This window comes from Pipistrellus kuhlii, unplaced genomic scaffold (genome assembly GCF_014108245.1).
Source record: "Pipistrellus kuhlii isolate mPipKuh1 unplaced genomic scaffold, mPipKuh1.p scaffold_m20_p_13, whole genome shotgun sequence".
In the NCBI taxonomy this organism is placed as follows: Eukaryota; Metazoa; Chordata; class Mammalia; order Chiroptera; family Vespertilionidae; genus Pipistrellus; species Pipistrellus kuhlii.
In genome coordinates this window covers 13639519-13661313 of record NW_023425438.1, presented here as the reverse complement: position 1 = coordinate 13661313, position 21795 = coordinate 13639519, and the positions used below count along the sequence as shown (strand labels likewise).

At 47.4% G+C, this 21795-nt stretch overlaps 1 protein-coding gene across 2 annotated transcripts; it reads right to left on the bottom strand.

Moving 5' to 3' along the window:
• Positions 1–1912: 1912 nt before the first annotated feature.
• On the bottom strand, positions 1913–12907 carry ADGRF3 (adhesion G protein-coupled receptor F3). 2 transcript variants are annotated; one of them, XM_036435000.2, is made up of 14 exons: positions 12506–12907; positions 11530–11590; positions 10988–11128; positions 10403–10576; positions 9566–9787; positions 8619–8828; positions 7685–7828; positions 7324–7520; positions 6734–6913; positions 4446–5843; positions 3986–4027; positions 3837–3899; positions 3274–3329; positions 1913–2445 (listed from the first exon to the last, which is right to left on the bottom strand). In XM_036435000.2, exons 1-14 carry the CDS (start codon positions 12587–12589, stop codon positions 2424–2426), a joined length of 2994 nt encoding a protein of 997 aa, XP_036290893.1. In that variant the 5' UTR covers positions 12590–12907; the 3' UTR covers positions 1913–2423. The 2 variants fall into 2 exon arrangements, with proteins under 2 accessions (XP_036290893.1, XP_036290895.1); XM_036435002.2 differs by lacking the exon at positions 3274–3329.
• Positions 12908–21795: the final 8888 nt, after the last annotated feature.

The following is a 21795-nucleotide window of genomic DNA, read 5'->3' as shown; positions in this document are numbered from 1 at the left end:
GTAACTCGGTAAAAAATGGCAAAAGATATTAAAAGGCATTTTTTAGAAAATGTACATATGGAGACTAAACATGAAAAGATGCTCATTGGTAATTTAGAAAAACCAAATTAAGATCATAATAAGATACCACTTTATGCCTATCAGACTGCAAAAATGAGTAAAACCAAGAATACCAAGTTTTGGTGAGGATGTGAACAATAGGAACTTTTATACACTGCTGGTGAGAATGCAAATCGATACAGCACTCGGGAAAACAGTGTGGCACTGACTTGTATGTTTGAATATAACACATGGCCTGTAACCCAGCATTTCTACTCTTAGGTATATTTCCTACAGAACTTTGCACATGACTAGCAGCATTGATCTTTAATCGCAAAATATTGTAAATTATGTTCATGGACTGGAAAGTTTCAAAAACAAGCAAAACTAAGTACATTTCTAGGGTTAATTCATAAAGAATTCCAAATAATATATGTAGACACCATGCTCAAGTAGGGGCATGTTCCTCCCCACTTGAATGAGGGCTGGACTCAGTCACTCAATTCCAGTGACTAGAGTGTGAAAAGGAAAAGTTACCCCACAGCTTAACCAAGTCCCCGGGTTAACATCAGCGCCGTCATGTGGCTGTCACATACCTCCTGGTGCAATCAAGGGGCCGCTTCACCTCAATGGTATTCTCTCCAAATACCTCTAACCCAGTTGAATCATGAGAAAATATCTTGACTTTACTCAGAACGACCCAAGGTCATGAAAAGTAAGAAGGCTGAGAACGGGTCATATACCAGAGGGGGCTAAGGAGACATGACAACTAGATGTAAAGTGTCTTGAGCTGTATTCTGAACTAGAAAAAGTACATTAATGGAAAAGCTGATAAAATCTGAATAAATTGAGTTAGTTAATAGCTGTTTTTTTAAAGCCTCACATGTATGGTCAAATTATTTTTTGACAAGACTGTTAAAACTAAAACAGTTGTCAGGTAGTCATGTTGGGAAAATTGTATAGCCACCTGCAAAAGAATGCAGTTGGATTCTTACCTTTCACCATATCCAAAAATTGGTTCAAAATGGATCAAAGACCTAAATGTAAGAGTTAAACTTATAAAACTCGTAAAAGAAAATGGGAAAAGCTACTTGATATCAGAATTGTTGGATATGACACCAAAAACACAGGAAAGAGGAAGAAAATAAATTAAAAATTAAAAGTTGCATCAAAGGATGGAGTGGAAAGGCAACCTTTGGAGTAGGAGAAAATATTTGTAAATCATATATTCAGTAAGGGATTAAATCCAGAATATATAAAGAAAACTTACAATTTAACAACCTGAAAAACAACTCTTAAAATGGGCAAGGAATTTGAATAGACATTTCTGCTAAGAAGATAACTTTCTAGAAATGGAATTGCTACTAAATCTCACTTATCGTTACTTCTGGAGCCTTCTTTTCAGTCCTCTTTTTTTTATTTTTTATTTTTATGAGCGAGCCAAGTGAACAAAGACTGCGTGTCATTTCATTTTTACACTTTACAGCAAAGCATATATTGAGTATGTGCAATCATTTGAGAAGGAAAACGAAAACATTTCTACAAAGCATACTCAGAAAAGGAGTCTCTGCTGCTTTTAAAGTGTAATATTTGAATTATTTTTTAAAAAAACCAAGACTGCAAACACTAATGAAGTGAGATTGATATTGAGACATGTTACCCTAGAAACCAGCAAGGCAAGGTCTTTTCTGTTTCAGTGGCTGCCTGCCTCCCTGGGGGCTGAAACAAGACAGAGGCATAGAAACACCGCAACTGTCCTGTACATTTGGTACCTTCTACTGGAAGAATAATCAAACCTACTTAGGCCAGTTATACACAATTAAAACATTCACACACGCAAGCAAAATTCACACATGATGTTTATTAAAAATAAGTTCAATAGCATGTGGTATTCATTTTTATTTCAACAGAAACTGTCTCTATTCCATTTTATAAAAATACTCATGAAATTTGTAATTTACACATTCAATTAACATTTTTTCATTTACCTAGTTTAATAATTTTTCTGAATCCTGTCATTACCGCTTATGTATTCCATAATTTAATTCATCTTGGTGTCTGCCAGAGGCTTTTCTGAAATCTCTATGTCTAGTCCTACCTTGATCCTGCCACTTTTAAATGTGTTTCATCTTGTCTTCGTGATCTGTGGCAGTCAGGGATACCTCTCTCTCTACTTTAAAATTTCTGGTGCTTTCTTACAAATATGCTCATAATAGTGACTTTTTGTATACATGTGTATGTCTATGAAACTTAATTTTATATTGATATTGTTAAAAGCTAAAGAAGGAGGTCTCATTAACCTTCACTTTTCCTAAACTTTGAAAATAAGCAAACCAAATTCTGCCCTTCACCTCTAATGTTTGGAAGATGAGAGTTCCTGTCAGTTAAGTCATCTTTTCTTCATAACTGTAGAGAAGAAAAAATCAGACATCACTGACTAGTTCAAAACCATTTTTATCAACGAAATCTGTAACATACACAGTTGACTAGAGAAAAATGGGTTGAGACAGTTTTACTTGCAATTATTTTGAACTTAGATATCTTAATTATTTTTATAGCAAAGGCAGCTTTGTTCATTTGATAGCTTCCACTAGTTTTTCCTGCTATTCTTGCTTGGGCAGGGTAGGGGTGGGGACAGATGAGGGCAAGAGAAATGAGTGTGACTAATGGAAGCACAGCTGTCTTTTGGGAGGGCTGACTTCTGGGAGTGGGTAAGGGTGTAGGGCATTGGGCCAAGGCCATCCTGCTGGATTCAAGCACACACCCTGACCTCCCTTGGCGGAACACGGGTTCTGTGTGTGGCCTCTCAAAGCTCTTGCCTTCCCCAAGAGATCACACCCTGTTGCCAGGGGCTGGTGAGAGGAGACCTTGCTCCACCTTTGCAGATTGCCCTCCCTTCTAGACACCAAGCTCACCAATGGTAATTCCTTGAAAACAAGGATTTTTCAGGATAATTAAACATTTGATTGTGTGAAAAGGAATCTTCAGGGTGAACTGAGGCAAGGGTTGTTGGTGGTCAAACTCCCTGCAGCTTTCTGGGAGAGCAATAGGAGATGCTACAACTTCTGCTCTACAGCCTTCACCTTCCTAGCTCATCTAGAAATGTCTACCCTGGCCAAGTCTGTTCTCCACCCTTTGGGCTGGAGCGGGTGTAGGGGCTGTGGGGGAAGGCTTTCTGTCAAGAGCTTTGCCAGGAAGCTGCTCACTCCATTCCCAAGAACACCTCATCCTCACCTGGCATTTTCGCTTCTCCTTTTGCTGGGTTCCGGGAGGTGGCTTTCATTTGTGGCCTAGGAAGGGGTGAAAAGGCTCAATTGCAGGGCGACAATTATGATTGTTGTCGCTCCTTTAACAAAGTTGTGTCCATTTTCACATCCTCACCCGCCCTCCTGCCGGGACCAGGGTAATCCTAGGAACTTTGCTCTCACAGTGATGCCCACGCGTACCGATCCTAGCTTTCCCCTTCTCATAGTGACGGGAGGCAGATTTTCAGCTGGAGAAACCAGGGACAAGAGGGTCACCAGGCGTCCAGGTTGTGATCAGGGACCCCAGAACCTGACTTTTCTGATGGGGCTATCTGCCTTGTGGAGAACTTGAACCCAGAACAATGCTCATTCTAGAAAACAACCGGATCTTCTCGCAGCTCCTGGTTGTGCCCATCTCCTCTAGGAAGGCTGCAGAACACCTGCTCTGACCGCTCCAGGGCAGCAGCGGCGGTGGTGGTGGTTTGTGTGTGTGTGTGGAGGGGGGGTGGGCGTTGCGGAGAGAGAACTAAAGATTTGAAGGCAGCAACTCACCAGGGAGATGGTGGAGTTGGGGGGGTGGGCACAGCCGAAGCGTTTGAGTAAAGCCTCTCGTACCTGCAGGAGAGAGAAATGCCTGGTTATGGCACCCAAAGTCCCTGCCTTCGGACTGAGTCAGGCGGGGATTCGGTGGGCAGACTCACTTTCTTGTCCATCAGGCAACCAAACAGCAGAATGAAGACGCCCTGAAAAGAGGGATGTGGGGGTGAGTGAGTGGAGGAGGGAGAATCAACCCGTTCCTCTCCTCTCCGTGCCCCTCCCTCCTCCTGTCTATTTCGGTGTGGAGGCCCCGCCTCGGGTTTTGTCATCAGCATCATTGGTGCAGGACCTTCCAGTGCTTTTCTTACTGCGAGCACGGGGCAGAGGGGGTGGGGTGCTGACAATTCCCCGGCTTCTCCGGCAAAACCAGATAACGTTTTACAGATAAGAAAACCGAAGCCACAGAGGTTTGTCCCAAGTTTTCCAGCTGGGAGGAGCTGGCACCCAAGCCTCCGCCTCCTAAAACTCCCAGCTATGCTTCTTCTGCCCCGTCACGATGCCACCTGGAGAAGGGAGTGGCAGTGGCTTAGAGCATCTCAGATGGCAGCAAGCACGGCCACCCACCTGGGAGGTGTTGAGAATGACGAAGATGTAGTGAGGGACGACGGAGACTTTCTCGAGCAGCGTGGCCAGGCCCAGCCCCCAGGTGAGGCCGAAGATGGGTGTGAGGACAAGCAGGGCTTTGATCACCCCCAGCAGGGCTTGGCGCTTCTCCGCCGGGGGTCCCTCTGACAGCGAGGGTCTCAGCAGCTTCAGCATGGCCATGGCGAGGACCAGCGCGTTCAGGCCCACGATGACCAGCACCGGCCCCACGAAGGTGTAGAGTGCCCCTCCCTTCCCATCCAACCAGCACACCCCCTCCCCCAGGTACTGCCCTCGGGGGAGATAGTGGCCCAGGGCGGCACCTGCAAACCCCATCGGGCAAAGGTAGCCGAGAGCCACCATCAGGGAGAGGACTCGGCGCTTGGACAGCTGATGGAAGACGAAAAGCAGCTGGTGGGCCAACATCAGGGCCTGAGCCAGCATCCAGAAAAAGGTGGCCAGGTAGAGGAAATGACAGAGGAAGGCAGCAGCCAGGCAGAGGGGGCTGTGGGGCCCTGGAGGAAGCAGGGGGCTTCCCAGGAAGCAGATGTCCGCGGCCACCAGGCAGAGCACCACGTTGAGCAGGGCTGCGTGGCGCAAGTAGGCAACTTTGTTCCGTACCACGACTCTCCACACCAGCCTGTACACGCCCAGGCACACAAGCAGTGCCAGAATGGAGGCCCCCAAGCCCACATGACTCAGCAGCTCCAGGGTGGGGTTTCTCGGAACAGTGTGTCGGGACATGAGGATGGAGAAAGCAGTGAGATGCCGACAGATGCAGTGATTGTGTCTTGGGGTCACCAAGGCGCTGGCATTGGCTGCCTTCACCTGGCACCCTTCACCTGACCAGCCCCCGCTGCCCTGGAAAAGATGGTGGTCCCAGAAGACACAGTGATAGGGGTCATCTCTGTCCCCAAAGTCCATGATGACTTCTCCCCGGTTGAAGGCCTGGCCACCTGCCATGATGGAGATGGAGAGGACCAGACCAGGAGTGGCGTAGATGGAGTCTCCCAGCTCTTGTCCATAGTTTGGGGGCAGGAGGTGGTCCAGTTTTTGCAGCACCAGGCTAGTAATCGTGAAGTTACTATTGCTAGTAACCAGTGGGGCCAGGGAGCGTTGGGGAATCTTTGCCTGTAGCCGGGGCTGAGTGGAGAAGGAGACTCTGTAGTCAGCAGGAAGGGAGGGTGTGAGGAGCTGGGTCTGCAACTGCACATTGGGCAAGCTGAAGGAGAAGGGGTGATCCTGAGGGCGCAGGCTGTGTGCCAGGGTCTCCACCGCCAGCAGGAGATCTGAGGCCGCCGAGGGCTTCTGGGCCTGGGTCGGGGTCCACAGGGAACTGGCGTCCATGTCTAGGACCTTGTCCGTGGTTTTCAGGAGAGCCTGTGGCACCCAACAGAGAGATGAGGCCTAGCTGCTGGCACCCACAGCACTGAGTCAGGGCACCGGGAACTACAGACCCCCAAACCTACATTTCCTTGTTCACTGCAACACCCAAGGTTGGAGAGAAAGGGGAGAAGAAAGGCCTATGAGGGGAGAGATTCTGTACAGGAAGAATCGGGGGCTGTTGAGCTAACCACTGGGGTATCTTCAACATTGTGGTCTCCTGAAGCACATTCTATCCCTTCATCTGACAACCCTTCTTCCCCCTCCATCCCTTGGGGTCACCAAGGCTCTAAGGGGGCCCCTCTTCAATTTCTTGACCCCTACCGGTCTGTAAGCTAGGAATGTGGTAGAGGCACAATGTTCTGAATCAGAGCCATGTGCATGTCTGAATACCAACATGTGACACATATTCCCAGACATGAAGAGTGTGTAGTGTCATGACTTGTAGTTATTCTTTTGTCTGTGGCTTACGGGTCACCAATTGATGCCTATGGTGAGAGCTGGCTTAGGGGAGTCCAGCAAAGCCAACTGCGTTCGTTTCTTCATGGAGGTACTTATGTGTGCACCTATGTGTGTACGGGGGATTCACAATCACATTCACATGTCTGCAGGTGAATGGAACGTACGCCTCTGAACTCATGTCTACACACCCCTTCCTACCCTCTCCCCACCTCCCAGGCGCTCCCAGCATCAGACCACCTCCACCTCCCATGGCCTTAGAGACTGGCGTCCAAAGAGGAGAGATGGACCCCAGAAGCAGGCACTTGCACTCTGGAAAGCTCTGTCGTGTGACAGCCCATGATGATGTCCGAGGGACGGAGTGCCAGCAATGAAGAGCTTCTACCCGCTCCGCCCAGCTGGCTCCCTCTGCAGCTCAGAGAGCTTACCTCCAGGGCACTGCGGTGGAGCGGTGTTTCCGTGTCTGCCACCACCTTGGCCAGGAATGTCATGGTGCCCAGCAGTGCCAGTAAGTCAGAGGGTGAGCTCACCACCTCTGTCTGCTCCAGCAGCTGCGCCAGGCTCTGTGGCACCTCTTCAGCAGGCCAGCCCTGGCCTGCCCACAGCAGCTGATCCAGACAGGACAGCAGGGGAGGGCTGGCAGTCCTCGGGACAAAGGGGCCACTTCCTCCCCCATCCGGTCCTTCCTCCCCGGTAGCCACACCCCTTCCCAGGGGACCAGGAAGCAGAGGGCGGAGTGAGCCATGTGGAAGGAGCTGACACCAAGGTTAGTGGGATGGATCCTTGATAGATTAAGGTTTGAGAATGGCACACTCCCGCCATGAGAGTCCTGGCCACCCTAAGCCCCCACACCTACTTCCTGGCTGTGCTAGGGATCCAGTTCAGAGCAGCTGAACCACCTCTGGGCTGGGCTCAGGAGGAGGGGTTCTGGAGCTGGGTCCTGAGTGAGGAAGGGGCGGGGGGGGGGGGGGGGTCCGTGGAGGCTGCGGCACGTGGGCAGCGGGGACGGAGGCTTTACCTGGGCTCTCCGAAGCAAGGCCAGGAGCCGTGTGTCTGTGCAGCTGCTGTGGATGGGCCCCCAGACCCCATCAGGCCCACAGGTCCTCTTCACCATGCCCGTCCTGTTCCCGGGACAGGGGGCCTGAGCCTCATGGCCAGCCTTGGTGACATTCCAGGCCACAACGGCGGAGTCCTTGGGGCAGGTGGTGTCTCCCTCTGAAGAATGTTATCAGAGAGAGTTCAGCAACCGCAGTCTCGCCCAAGGCTCTCCTTGGGCAGAAGCCCATGCAGGCTCTGGAATCCGGCCCCGAAATGCCACGGGGCCGCTCCCAGGGCAAGCAGGGGAGAGGCCGACCAGCTGGACCTTAAGCCCCACATACCCTGGATGACGGTGACAAAGATGGGGACCCTGAGAGGAGTCAGTCCTGGGCTCTGCAGGTCACAAGTGTATGTGATGTCAGCTGCAGGGCAGTGCTGAGCGGCCAGCACAAGGCACCGGTCCCCTGGTGTGCTGAAGGAGGAGGCTGAGGGCGAGACAAGAGAGGGGAGCAGTCACAGGCCAGGGACAGACGCGAACCCAGCAGGCCCAGGTTTGTCGTTTCAGCCTTCCTAGCGGTTTCAGAAGTGGATTCAGCAGGGGAAGAGCAGAGTAGGACCAGGGCACCCAATTGCCCAAGACAGAGCTCGGACTCTGGTGAAGGACGCTCTGGGCATCTCTAACGCGCCCGGGGACTGGAAGCCACAGTTTCCTCATCTGTCAGATGAACCGTCATCCAGTGAACCTCACAGAGTGGACTGCGAGCGTGTAAGGAGGTTGTGTGGATAAGGGCATTTCGCAGTGGTGGTGGTGGTTGTATTGCTAGAACTGGCATTGCTCTAGAGAGAGATTCTCAACTGGTGTGCCGCAGGGATTTGAAAACATGCAGAACCTGACTATTTAATCAGGGGCACTGACCTCTTTCTATTAGATTGTCAAATAAAAGAAAAATGACAACCACCAACACAATAGCCACCGGGTGTGAATGAATAAAAATAATACCTATTTTTTAAAAATCAGATAGGCAAAATATACCGTATATTTTTTGGTGTGCATAGAATTTTAGGGACTAGTTTATGTGCCGTGGGGTGGAAAAGGTTGAAAATCACTGCTCTATCGGCAAACACAGTGTTGGACTTGGGCCCAGAACTCCCAGGTGGAACTGCAGCCTCTGCTGCTGCTGCTGAGGTGGAAAAGCAGCTGCCTGGCTCAGACCAGCTGCCCTCTCCCCTGCCTGCCCCTCCTCTCCCCGCCCAGCCAGGGCCTGTCGTCAGTACCTTCGCTGCCCTCGGCAGGGCTCCAGGAAGCCATGTAGCCCAGGGGCGTGTAGGGGATGCAGCAGCTCAGCTGAAAGCCCGGGGAGGTGGCACAGGAGATGGAGAGCTGGTCCGGAAGCCGAGCCACATCTGCCGCCTGCAGGGGCACCCTCGCCACCTGGTACAGCTCCCACCGGAATCCCTGGGCCTCGAAGCAGCACACGTACTCCCCTGCAGACACACACACCCCTGCTGTGGCTCCGGGCTCCTCCGGCCCCCGCCTGCACCACAGAAGCTCTGCTGCTTCCCAAGCCACAACTTAGGTGACCATCTTGGGCTGGCTTCTGCTAACATCAGCAAGACAGACCCCTGCCCGCAAAGGGACTCCTGGGAGGGAAGAAATCTGGAGAAGAGGCCCCTGACTCTTTCTGATGAGCCGGTTGCCAAGAATTCTAAAGTGCACCTCCCTCCTTCCCTCCAGTAGCTGCCCTTCCTCCCCTTCCCTGCCATTTCTTTTCTTTTTTTTTTTTTAAATATATTTTATTGATTTTTTACAGAGAGGAAGAGAGAGAGAGAGCTAGAAACATCGATGAGAGAGTCATCGATCAGCTGCCTCTTGCACACCCCCTACTGGGGATATGCCCGCAACCAAAGTACATGCCCTTGACTGGAATCGAACTGGGCCGACGCTCTATCCATTGAGCCGAACCGGTTTGGGCCCCTTCCCTGCCATTTCAACAGCTGGAAGAAAAGCACTCCTCTGTTCTCAGTGAAAACCGAGACCCTGTTTTCTTCCTTTATAAATGTCCATGTCAACAGGCCTCTTCCCCGTTATGCCCCAGAACGAATAAATGGAAAGATGGAAAGGGAGACGAGGAGGAGAAAAAGAGGAGAAGGAAGGAGGAGAGAGGGAGGAGGCGGCGGAGGGGAAGAGAGAGGAGGTGGGGAAGAGAGAACAGGCTGGCTACCTTCCCACTCATGGGAGACGTTGCGGATGCTGAGGACGGCCTGGCCCTGGCTGGACGTCAGGGACACCTGTGCCCCGGGCTGCAGGGGGATGGGGCTGGGGCTCCCTGAGTGCCGCCGCAGGAACCAGCTCAGGTTGGTGGTCTCCTGGCTCGTGAGGAGGGTCAGGTTCAGCGTGTGGCCAGGCATCTGCAGCCAGGTGTTCAGGCTCAGGCTGCCGGGGGCTGCCGGGAGGCAGGAGACGGGTCTGTGGCAGGAGCTTGGGGGCTTACGTGCAGCCAAGCTGTAACACTTCTCCATCATCTCATTAATCCATTGTGTTGACAGTATTACAGGTGGCTCCCATTTTCCCCCTTTTTGCCCGCCTCCACCCAACCCCTGCTTCACCCAGGCCTTCCCCTTACGATTGTCTATGTCCATGGGTGATGCATACATACACCTTTGGGTAAGCTCTTCCTGTCCCCTGACCCCGTACTGGCTTCTCCGTCTTCTGAAGCCCATCCCTCTTCTCTCCCTCCCACCTAGCATTTTTTATTTTGCTTTGCTTTGCTGCCTGGAAGACCCCATCTGTCATTGGGAACCGATCAGGGAGCCTTGTTGGCCTATGACTTCCCCTCTCCCTCACTGGTTTGTCTCCAGAGCCCTGCTGCTCATCAGCCTCACTACTCAGGACCCACGCTCGGGCCTCTGATCTGCTGTGATGGCTGGAACCTTCTCCCACCCGGAGGGGCCGCTGGGCTTGGGCCAGCTGGCAGAAATGCAGAGCCAGAGAGGAAAAAACACAGAGAAAGTTTCTTTCACGTGGGCCCATTGCTTTTCACGTTCTCAACTCTCCTCACCAGGTGGCAGCAGCTGGCAGTACCCGGCTGCAGGAGGGCTGAAGACCAGACAGCCACAGGGCCTGTGGTTGTAGGCGGGCTGGCAAAGCTGGTGGCGGGAGCAGATGCTGGCATTCCACTGGTATCCAGACAGGCAGGCACAATAGGTAAACCCATCCGGCTTGACTTTACACTCTGCAACAGAGGGAAGGGGAGGGGAAGGGGGCAGGCTGTCTGGGGAAGCCAGCTCGACAGGATGCACACCTGCCTGAAGCCTGAGAGGCTCTGGGGCTGGGTACCTGGAATAATCCCCAAGTGACAGGCCCCTCAGCCACACCCACCCACCTGGGACTGCCTCCTCAGCCAGGTTTCAAAGCCTCAGGGGTGGGGTGGAGAAGTCCAGGCCCACCACTGTCTGTGCCTTGGGGCCCCCATTTAGAAGATGGAACAGGAGGGGCAGGGTCTGTCTGGGGGGAGGTGAGGGAGAAGCTGGGCCGTGCGGATCCTCCAGGAAATAGGGAGCACTGAAGGCCAGCTGGCTGAGGGAGGGCCCGCCCTGCAGGGGAGGCGGTGAGGGGCGGGAGGGAGGCCGTGACCTGCCCCTACCTGTCGTGAGGCTGAGGCCAGTGAGAGTTTTCGGGGAAGAGGGAGCGGAGGCCGGGGGCAGAGGCAGGGGCCTGGAGAGGGCTGCTGGCCAGCCCCCGTCTGAGAAGACCAGCTGGACATAGACGGAGAGCAGGACTGATTCTGCAGGAGAAGGGGGGCAGCTGGAGAGGCCAGGCAGCAAGGCCATGGGCCCGCTCCCCTCTGCACCCCACACGGAGCTGGTCTCTGCCAAGAACCCGGAGCAGATCACACTCCCACAGCCCATCTAGCACAGTCGGGACTCGGGGGGTATTACCGCCTCATCTAGCTATGAAACATCTGTTTTAGGTCACCCTCCCAACACCCCCCACTTAAAGATGAATGATTTTCTCCAGGCCTCACAGCTACAGAGGCGGCATAGAGACCCACCTGACCAGCTCAGACCCACTCTCCTCTCTCTGACCCCACTTGCCACCCTTCACGGCCTCTTCCAGGCCTCTCTCACCTCACTTCCTGCTCCTTCCCCCTCTCCCTCTCCCCCCGCCCCTTCTCTATCTACTCACCACCTGCTCCACTCTCTTGGTCCAGCTGCTGCCCAGATTCCCCTCCCGCCTGGCTGGGTCCCTAGGACAGAGCAGAGAGGAGAGACTTCCTAGGAGAGGCTGACACCTCTCCGAGGGACACTTGCTTCTCCGAATGGCTCAGGGGCCAGCCTGGCCAGTCTGGCCAGTCTGGCAGGACACAGTCCCTTTGAAGGTCCTCTTCTTTTTCCTGGAATTAAGCGGAACATTGGGAGGAGAAAGCAGGCTGCTGGCAGGAGGTGCGAGGGATGTAGCCCCACGGACCTGCCAGGGCCGGAACCCCGGAACCAGGCACACCCCAGAGAGTCAACATGCTTTGCTTAATTTTTCCCTGAGTTCACCTGCCCCTGGGCCTCGAGGCTAATGGAAATGGCTGGGTCTGGGGCCTCAGGGGGACGGCTGGGCAGAGCTGGCTGGGCCCAGGGGCTTGGGCTCCCATTCCCTCCATAGGAATGGCCACAGGGGTGAGCAGAGGCAGCATCTTCCCTCAGTGTCTGGCTCCTATAAATTATTCCTCACCAACTCCCGCTTTGCTCACAATTCTATATGTATGTGGATATCTACCTAAAAACAGATGTGGATAGAGACAGAGACAGACCTGGGAGCAAACAAAGATGAAAAAGCACGAATCTGGACTCGGCCATCTTTCCCCGGTTCTCTCCTGTCCCTCTAGGGTCCCAAATCTGGAACGTTTTCCAGATTGTAAGCTTGACTGGAACAGCCTTTATCCAAAGTGGGCAGGCATCAGCGGAGTCCACAGGGACTCAAACAAAGAAACAAAGCTATCCCCACACCCCAGAGCACAAGACTGAAGTCCCCGAGGCCTGATAACCAGCCAGGTCTCCAGCCCTTTCCCCTCCACCTATCATTTCAGCCCCCACCTCACTGCCCTCCCACCAGGGGTCCCCACGGTTGCCTCTGCAGACCTTCCCAGGGTCCTCAGCCCAGTCTTACTCACAGGTTGGGATGCTCGGGCAACTGGTGGCCCCACCAGGGGGAGAGTCATGGCCAGGAGTAGCACGGGGGCAGCCGAGCAGACCATGGCTCAGGGAAGCAGTCCTCAGGAGCCCTCCCTCCGCTGCACGATGCAAATTTCCTCCGAGAAGAGCTGGCCCCTCGGTGCGCAGATGGGAAGGGAGGGAAGAGTGGAAGGGAGCCAGGGCTGACTGTGCAGAGGAGGCGCTATGACCCGGGACTGAGACAGATGGGTGCCCAGGTCACTGTGTGGCCACCTGGAGCTGCCCATCCCCCCATGAGAGGAGTCTGTCCAGATTCCCCCTGGGGTCTGGGCCAAGGACGCGGTGAGCAGGAGAGGACTTAGGGGTCCTAGATCCCAACCAGCAATGTTTGGCCATGTCTCCAAGGATCTGGGAGATCTGGGCTGTTCTGGAACTCCCAGGAAGCTGGATCACTGAGCACAGAGTCGAGGTTAGAAGAGACACGCGTTAGAGCTGATAGGCATCCTCAAATAATTCCCAGATAGGCTAGAAACTGAAATGGAACAAAAACCTGGGAAAACACGAGGGAAAAGTATCAAGTGATTTCACAAAGTGATTTTGAGGTGAAGAAGCCTTTTCTGAACAAGACACAAAACCCAGAAGCCAGAATGGAAATACATTAGACTGCCTAACAAGATTTCCATTTGGGATGAAAAGGATGGCAAGGTAGAAAGGCAAAAGACATCAGATTTCTAGCATAATGATTACATAAGGGCTAATCTTATTTTTAAAAAATATATATTTTATTGATTTTTTTACAGAGAGGAAGGGAGAGAAATAGAGAGCTAGAAACGTCAATGAGAGAGAAACATCGACCAGCTGCCTCTTGCACACCCCCTAGGGGATGTGCCCGCAACCAATGTACATGTACCTGACCGGAATCGAACCTGGGACCTTTCAGTCCGCAGACCGATGCTCTACCACTGAGCCAAACCGGTTTCAGCTAATATTATTTTTTTATTTTTACTTTTTAAAAAAATATATTTTTATTGATTTTGTACAGAGAGGAAAGGAGAGAGATAGAGAGTTAGAAACATCGATGAGAGAGAGTCATCGATCAGCTGCCTCTTGCACACCCCCTACTGGGGATATGCCCGCAATCAAGGTACATGCCCTTGACCGGAATCGAACCCTGGACCCCTCAGTCCCCAAGCCGATGCTCTATCCATTGAGCCAAACCGGTCTCGGCTTATTTTTTTATTTTTCAATTACAGTTGTCACTCAATAGTATATTAGTTTCAGGTGTACAGCAGAGTGGTTAGGCGTTTATATAACTTACAAAGTGATCTCCCTGATAAGTTTAGTACACACCTGGCACCACACACAGTTCACTATATTCCTTATGCAGTACTTTACACCCATGTGTCTAGCTTTTAAAAGCCAATTTGTACTTCTTAATCCCTTCACCGTTTTTACTCAGCCCTGCTACTCCTCATCTCACCTGGCAACCTGTTCTCTGTATCAATGAGTCTGTTTCTGTTTTGTTTGTTTGTGTTTTAGATTCCACACATAAGATAAATCATATGGTATTTGTATTTCTCTGTCTGACTGACTTCCCTTACCACAACCATCCTCTAGGTCAGTGTTTCCCAAATGTCTTTCACGATGAGAATCACCTGGTGGAGTTGTTAAAATACAGATTCCTGAATCCCAACTACGAAGTGCTCTAAGACAGAGCACTAAGTTAGGTATGCAATTTTACCTATATGTTCCCAAAAATTCTAGTTTAGCACTTCTTAGTTGGGATTCAGGAATCTGTATTTTAACAACTCCACCAGGTGATTCTCATCATGAGAGAAGTTTGGGAAACACTGCTCTAGGTCATTCATGTTGTTACAATAGTAAGATTTCATGCTTTTTCATAGCCAAGTAATATTCCTTTGTATATATGTACCACTTCTCTATCCAATCGTTCACTGATGGACACTTAGGTTGCTTCCATATTTGGCTGTTGTAAATAATGCTGCAATGAACAAAGGGATGTATATATATATATGTGAATCATATGAATTAGTGTTTTGGAATTCTTCTGATAAATACCCAGAAGTGAAATTGCTGAGTTATAAGGTAGTTCTATTTTTTAAGTTTTTGAGGAACCTCTATAGTGTTTACCTCAGTAGCTCTATCAATTTGTAATTCCACTAATAGTGCATGAGGGCTCCCTTTTCTCCACATCTTCACCAACACTTGTTTGTTGATTTATTGAAGGTAGGCATTTTGACAGCTGAGGCACTATTTCATAGTGGCTTTAATTTATAGTTCTCTTATGATTAGAGATGTTGAGAATGTTTTAATATGTCTGTTGGCCATTTATATGTCCTCTTCAGAGATGTGTCTATTCAGTTCCTCTGCCCACTTCTTAATTGGATTGTTTGTTTTGGTGTTAAGTTGTATAAATTCTTTATATATTTTAGATATTAACCTCTTATCAGATGTATCACTGGTGAGTATTTCTCCCATTCAGTAGGTTGTCTTTTTGTTTTGTTCATGGTTTCCTTTGCTGTGCAAAAACTTTTTAGTTTGATGTAGTCTCATTTGTTTTTCTCTTGTTTCATTTCAAAGGGCTAAACTTCTGTCTTCCTGGTGTGTAATTTTTATTTTATACAACAGAAAGACAGAAAATAAGTAAAAAATGGGAACAGTCAATTTACTGGAAAAGAAATATAAATAGTTTGATAAACATATAAAACAACCAACTTAAGATACAAAAATGTAGCCCTAACCAGTTTGGTTCAGTGGGTAGAGCGTTGGCCTGTGGACTAAAATGTCCCAAACTTGATTCCAGTCAAGGGCATATGTCCAGGTTGGGGGCTTGATCCCCAATAGGGGCATGTAGGAGGCAGCCAGTCAATGATTCTCTATCATCATTGATGTTTCTCTCTCTTTCTCCCTGAAATCAACAAAAATCTTACCTAATAACAGACAAACATGTAAATTGACCATACCTCTGATACACCCACAGCCAATCAAGAGTATGCAAATTAACACGACAAAGATGGTGATTTAATTTGCGTATGCAGATGTAGAGTGGCTGGGAGGGGCAGGACACCTGCTATGAGGTGAAGGGGGCGTGGCTAAGGGAGCTACAGGAGTGGTACTCCAGATAGAAGCCATGACTTTGCCGATCCTGTGGAGCTGGGAGTGAAGCTAGGGGAAGGAAGGCCTATTCTTGCACAAATATCGTGCAACGAGCCTCTAGTATATTATAAAAAAAGATATAAAAAAGCAAATAATAAGAAAATATTGTCAGTTACCAATTATCAAAAGACAAGATATTGATTATATTCAGTGTTGACAAAAATGTACTTGCACATAAGCACAAAAATGTGTATAAGGATGTTCAAGGCAGAGTTGTTTGTGGAAGCAAATGAGTTATCTCCATTTCAAAGGGATAGGTTAAGTAAATATGAAATTTCCAAACAGAGAACATTGGGGGAAGTAGCTGTAAGAGGCCTTATGTAATATTTGTATTAAATGAATGAAACCCATCAAGATATTAACAGTGGTTGTAAGGAAATGGTAGGATTTATATCTTTTTCTACTTTTCTGTGTTTTTCAATTTTGTGTTCCATAATGGTGAAAATCTTAATAAAAATATCATATTTTATAGTCTCAACTTCTTTCTCATACACCGACCAAGTTCAGAGTCCTTAAGTTATGTCCAGGTGTCACCAGTTGTCAGCAAGTACCCACAGGGACGAATCATGGCTTAGACCTAGGGTGGGGTTCAGACACAGAGGTATTTATTGCTGCCACTTACCTACTCCCAAGTCTACGGTCAACAGTAAGGTTACTGACCTTTGTCTTTCTGCATACAGAATGATATTTGGAAATCAATAATTTTTTCCCCTCTGCTGACAGCTTCTCTGAGCTCTGAGTTGGCCCCTGGTCAAAGAAAGTCCCCTTTCTATTCTTCTCTGCTTTGATCCCCAGGCCACGTCAGCTGGGTCTTTGATAACAAACAACTGCAATCCAGGCTTATCCTATCTGTATCTGAACAAGTTATCTCAAAGCTTCCTTTACTATGTAAACTATTAACAGGCTACTAACTAGCAAAAGTTGCTTAGACCTTTATCCCATATGAATCCTAACTTCTTATTTATCGCATTAAGTTATTAGAATATTAAATAATAAGATTGTTAGAGTTAGAAGGGACCTTAGCTGAGATATCATCTACTTCAACTCAAACTTTACAGAAAAGGAAAAGTAGTCAAGAGGGGGAACTGGTCAAATATCACACAGCTAGTAAATGGCAGGACTAAAAGACTTTGAGTCTAAGGAGGGAATTAATAGAAAATTCTGGCTACAAAATGGAATAAAAAAATAATAGGAGATAGAATTTGATTCTCAAGGAAGGCAGTACTTCAAAAAAAGCTTTATGGAAAGTCACCTCATGAATACCTTACTTACCTAGAAGTCCTTTCTTCAGCAAATGGATCATTTGGAACACAGCTGAGATCTACAAGGAACCAAAGGCCATAGAGATATTACATTGAAGGGGGTAGCTGGATCCATCAGGCAAGAAAAAGAACTAAAAGGCATCCATCCATATTGGAAAATAAAAGTAAAATTATCTTTAATCACAGATAACATGATCTTATATTTAGAACATCCCAAGGATGTCCACTCAAAAAACTAGTAGTACTAATTAAAGTTCAGCAAAATTACAAGGATATAAGAGCAATAGGTAAAAGATCATATTGTATTTGTGAAAATTAATAAATAAATTTGTGAAAATTAATAAATAAAATTTTAAAAAGAGTCAGGGAAATGGAACAGACTGACGATTCTCAGAGGGAAGGGAGTGTGGGAGTGTGTGGGAAGAGATTAAAGATATTATATGCATTACCATATGCATTACCTATGGACACAGGGTGGCGAGGGCCTGGGGTGGGGTGGGAACTGGATGGAGGGGAGCTATAGGGGGAAAAAAGAGGGACATCTGTAATAATCTCAACAATAAAAATTAATAATAATAATAAAAAGGAGTCAGGAAGCTAGGAGAGAGAACCCTCACACAAGTGTTACTTAACACAACTACTGATTGACTCCACGATTGAATGTACCTTGGTGCATTTGTCAAAATATGATTTGGGCACAGCTGACATGACAGTTGTGAAATATGGCATTTTGACAGTGTGCAGGGGAACAGAAAGTACACAGCCGTTTACCCAATTACAGTAACAGCTAATGAGCTAATCACTGGGGGAGACAGAAAGTTCTAATATAGAAAGCACTTGTTTAAAATTGTTTGATGCAAAAAAGAGAAAAAGAAAAAAATTGTTTGATGCCATGAAATGCGTGATCTGTGAAATATGTGACAAGAGGCACTTTAACGTAAAGTCGGGTGCTATATATCTCTTCATAAAAAAAAAAACACGACATTTAGGACATCAACAATTTAAAGTGCTCTGCCTCTCAAGAGCATGCATGTGCCTTTCTTCGCTCCGTGCAGCTCCTCAACTCAGGGTTCCCACCAGACTTGCAACCAGACAAGCGATGGGCAGCGGCAGCTAAACCTGTACACCTGCCTCCGGAGCCTCCTTTTCCTGACCTTTCAGTGAGCCAAAGCAGCCCCACCTCAGCACCTCTGTTGCTTCTTCTAGCCTAAGTTCTTCCTGTTTTATCGTCCCCGTTTTAATAAATCTACTCTCAAAAAAACAAAAAACAAACGAACAACCACCCAAAACTTAAAGAAGTGGTATAAAATGATTCAGATAGAGTAGTAAGGATTTCTGATATCATATGACTTCAGCATCTAACTCCGGGTCCTAGAATGAGACCCCATACTTGCTGTCCAGAATAGTACAGAAAGCCCTGACTCAGCATTTATATTCAAGTATTTGCCCCAAAGCACAACTTAGAGAAGTTTAAGAAACTCATGGAATTTCTGATGCTATCTTTGAGTCCTACAAGATGTGGGGAAAACCGGGACTTTAGAATTTTTTTCTTCTAGGTAAAATAATTTCAAATCCTCTAAACCAGGGACCTACCTGATTTTAATGTATAATTCAGGCTATCAAAATCTTAATAAGCTTGAGTATCTGTTAAGCAACATCTCCTATCTATGTAGACCCATCTGTTAAAATAACTTTATAATTTTGGAGGAGTAAGGTGGCTTAGCTAAACATGAAATGAAATCCTGAAAATATATAGGACAAGATGACTGCTTTGAGTAGGAAGAATGTGAGCTATCTTATACAAATCACAAAAGACTACAACATGGTAATATTACTCCAAAGAAGAATGATTTTTTTCTTCTTCTTCTATGAGCAAAGAACTACAGGTTCAGGTTTGAGAAAGTGTAACTAATGGAAAAGCCGGAGTCAGCCAGCTGGAGGTCAAAACCAGCGTCATTACTGGAAAGCTGGGTAGGAGAAGGTGGTTTAAATCTCAGTCAGATGCACCTTCCAGTCATCGACCCTGAACTGAAATTACTTCCCCAGAATTGACTGACACAGCGGACCACCTCCAGGCCTCCCTTTGGGGAAGGGGAAGCTGACAATGAGTCCGGAGGATTGGCCCCTTCCAAAGCGGGAGCACCCAGAGCTCATTCTCTTGGTCCTCCCCGTCAGATAAGTCCCATTTTGCTTGGGGAAAAGGGAGAGGGAATAAAGACTCTATCGCTCTGGGGAGTAGCAGTTTCCTCCCCTCTGTGGAAGGGGGAAAAGAAAAGGGAATAAGCATTCCTAGCTAACACCATGCAAAAGTGACTACAACAAAATTTAATATTCTAGTGAGCAAGCTGATAAAACATCATTTAACTAATGACAAAATATAGCAATATAGTAATTTTATAAAATTAGTAAACCTAGGAAATATTTCTGAACACCTTGTTAGAAGCCTTACAAAAGTATGCGTCAAGGGCAAAAAAAATAGGTATGTGTACTGGAAACCTGCTCTTTTTGCTTATGTTCCACTTACTTTCTTTCCTTCCCCGCCTCCCCCCACTTATTTTCTGACTCACTTCCTAGAAACTGTCCTTTACCCATAATCACAGTTTACCGTGGTAAACTGTGATTATGGGTAATTACAGTTTATACAGGCTACCCCCTGACTGTAGCGATTTTGTAACTGGGACCTAGTGAGAGCCTGAAGTTAGACCCACACATGTAAAAGTCAGCAGCTACTGGTTTTCTGTCATGAGGATGGAGAAATGGTCTGAGCTCAAAGGAAAAGTGAAGCTAAAGTGCGGATGGAAACAGAAACAAACATGAACGGAGTCCCTTGTTTTAACTTTATTTTATTCCAAGAGCCCAACTTCTTTTCATCATCTCTCTTTTTGCTTGAGAGACTGAGACCTTGTTTCTGTTATTTGCAGCTAAAGGAATGTGTGTTGGCTCAGAAAAGCCAAGGAAGCTGTGATGGTGGAAAAGTGGTCATTATTTAGGATACGGGATTTAAGGGCCTCATATGTTTCAAGACAACCACTTCATCTTTCTAGACTTCAGTTTCATGTTAATAAAACGAAGGAGTTAAATTAGATAGCCTTTGTAGTACCTTGCAAAAGTTGTTTCAGTTCTTTCTGGCATTCACGGTTTCTTTTCTTTAAAGGAATATAGATTTATCTTTATTATAATACTAGAGGCCTGGTGCACGAATTCATGCGGGGTCTCTGGGCCTGGCCTGTGGGATCTGGCTGAAACTGGCTCTCCGACATCCCCCAAGGGGTCCCAGATGGTGAGAGAGCGCAGGGCAGGCCAAGAAACCCCATGGTGCATGGATTGGGGCTGGGAGGGATATGGTAGGTTGGCCAGCAGGGTCCAAGCATTCCCACTTCTCCTGAGAGAATTCCATAGCCACACCCATTAGCTTCACTTCTAGGTTTCTGGCTCTTTTTTATCTTCTGTTACATTCTCAGGTAAGATCAGTCTTATTTTACTATTATTATTGTTAATCCTCACCCAATGATATTTTTCCATTGAATTTTAGAGAGATTAAAAGGGAGGGGGAGAAACACACAGAGAGAAACACCAATGTGCCCTTGAGTGGAATTGAACGTAGGCCCCTTCAGCCCACAGTCTGGTGCTCTACCCACTGAGCCAAACTGGCTAGGTTGAGACCAGTCTTGATACAGCCAGTCCTGGGTGGGAAGGCAGGTATGGTAATTTGACCATCCAGAGAGACCTCCAAGCCCCGGGAGTGAACAGGGGGCTGTGGACCTGTGAAGCCCGGGTCTGAAAAAGATCTGAGATTCACTCTGGCACATGTGTCTAGCTTTCATGGTTTCTGATGCAAAACCCACAGTCATTTGATTCATTTCCTTCCTGTAAATAATGTATTTCTCCTTGGCTGCTTTCAATATATTAAAAAAAAATCTTTATAGTCTTTAGTAGTTATGAGGTGTCTAAGCTGGGCGTTCTTTAGACTCATCTTGTTTTGGATTCACTAAAATTTTTCTACAGGTTTGTTTTCCCTCAAATTTCAGCCATTATCTTTTCAAATATTTTTTCCTGCCCCATATTCCTTCTCTTGTCTTTCTTGGGCTCAAATACACAAATTTTAGGCTTTTTGTTTTTTTTCTCATAGACACTCCCCACCATGACTTTGTTCAGTTTTTCAATTTTTTTCCTCCCTGTTGTGAACAACAGATGTTCAGTTAAGGGTTTGAGATGGGAGATTATCCTGGATTATTTTAGTGGGCCCAATATAATCACAAGGTCCTTATAAAAGGGAGGCAGGAATGAGACAAAAAAAAAAGAAAAAAGAAAGAGATCTACAACAGAGATTTGAGTGATGGGCTTTGAAGATGGAGGAAGGGACCATGAGCGAAGGAATGCAGAAGCTGGAAAAGGCAAGGAGGTGGATTCTTCCTTGGAGTCCCCAGAAAAATGCAATGCCACTGACATCTTGATCTTAATTCTTTTATTTCATACTGCTGACCCTTGAACAATAAAATACTACAGTTGTGTTGTGGTAAGCCATAATATTTGTAGTAATTTGTTACAGCAGCAATAAAAAATTAATTCAGAGCCCATGCAGTAGTCTAAAAATGTTGGGTTATTATATATTTCAGTTCTAATATTTTTATTCAGTTCCTTATATTTTCTATTTTATCACTGTAACTTTTCATTAATTTCAAGAGTACAGTATTCATACTTACCAGTGACATTTTTAGAATAATTGCTTTAATGTCTTTTTCTGATAAATTCCAGCATCTGTGGCATTTGAGCACTGGTGTTTGTTGATTTATTTTTTTCACATGTAAGTTGAGATTTCCTGATTCTTCATATGCAAAATAATTTTGGAT

Excerpts from the sequence above, each read along its gene's own strand:
- ADGRF3 (XM_036435000.2), bottom strand. The coding sequence starts at position 12,589 with ATGGTCTGCTCGGCTGCCCCCGTGCTACTCCTGGCCATGACTCTCCCC. Across the intron at positions 9,788-10,402 it reads CTGCCAGCTGCTGCCACCTG|CCCCCGGCAGCCTGAGCCTG; the intron begins GTGAGGAGAGTT and ends GCCTCCCGGCAG. Across the intron at positions 6,914-7,323 it reads CCTTGCTTCGGAGAGCCCAG|CTGCTGTGGGCAGGCCAGGG; the intron begins GTAAAGCCTCCG and ends TGTCTGGATCAG.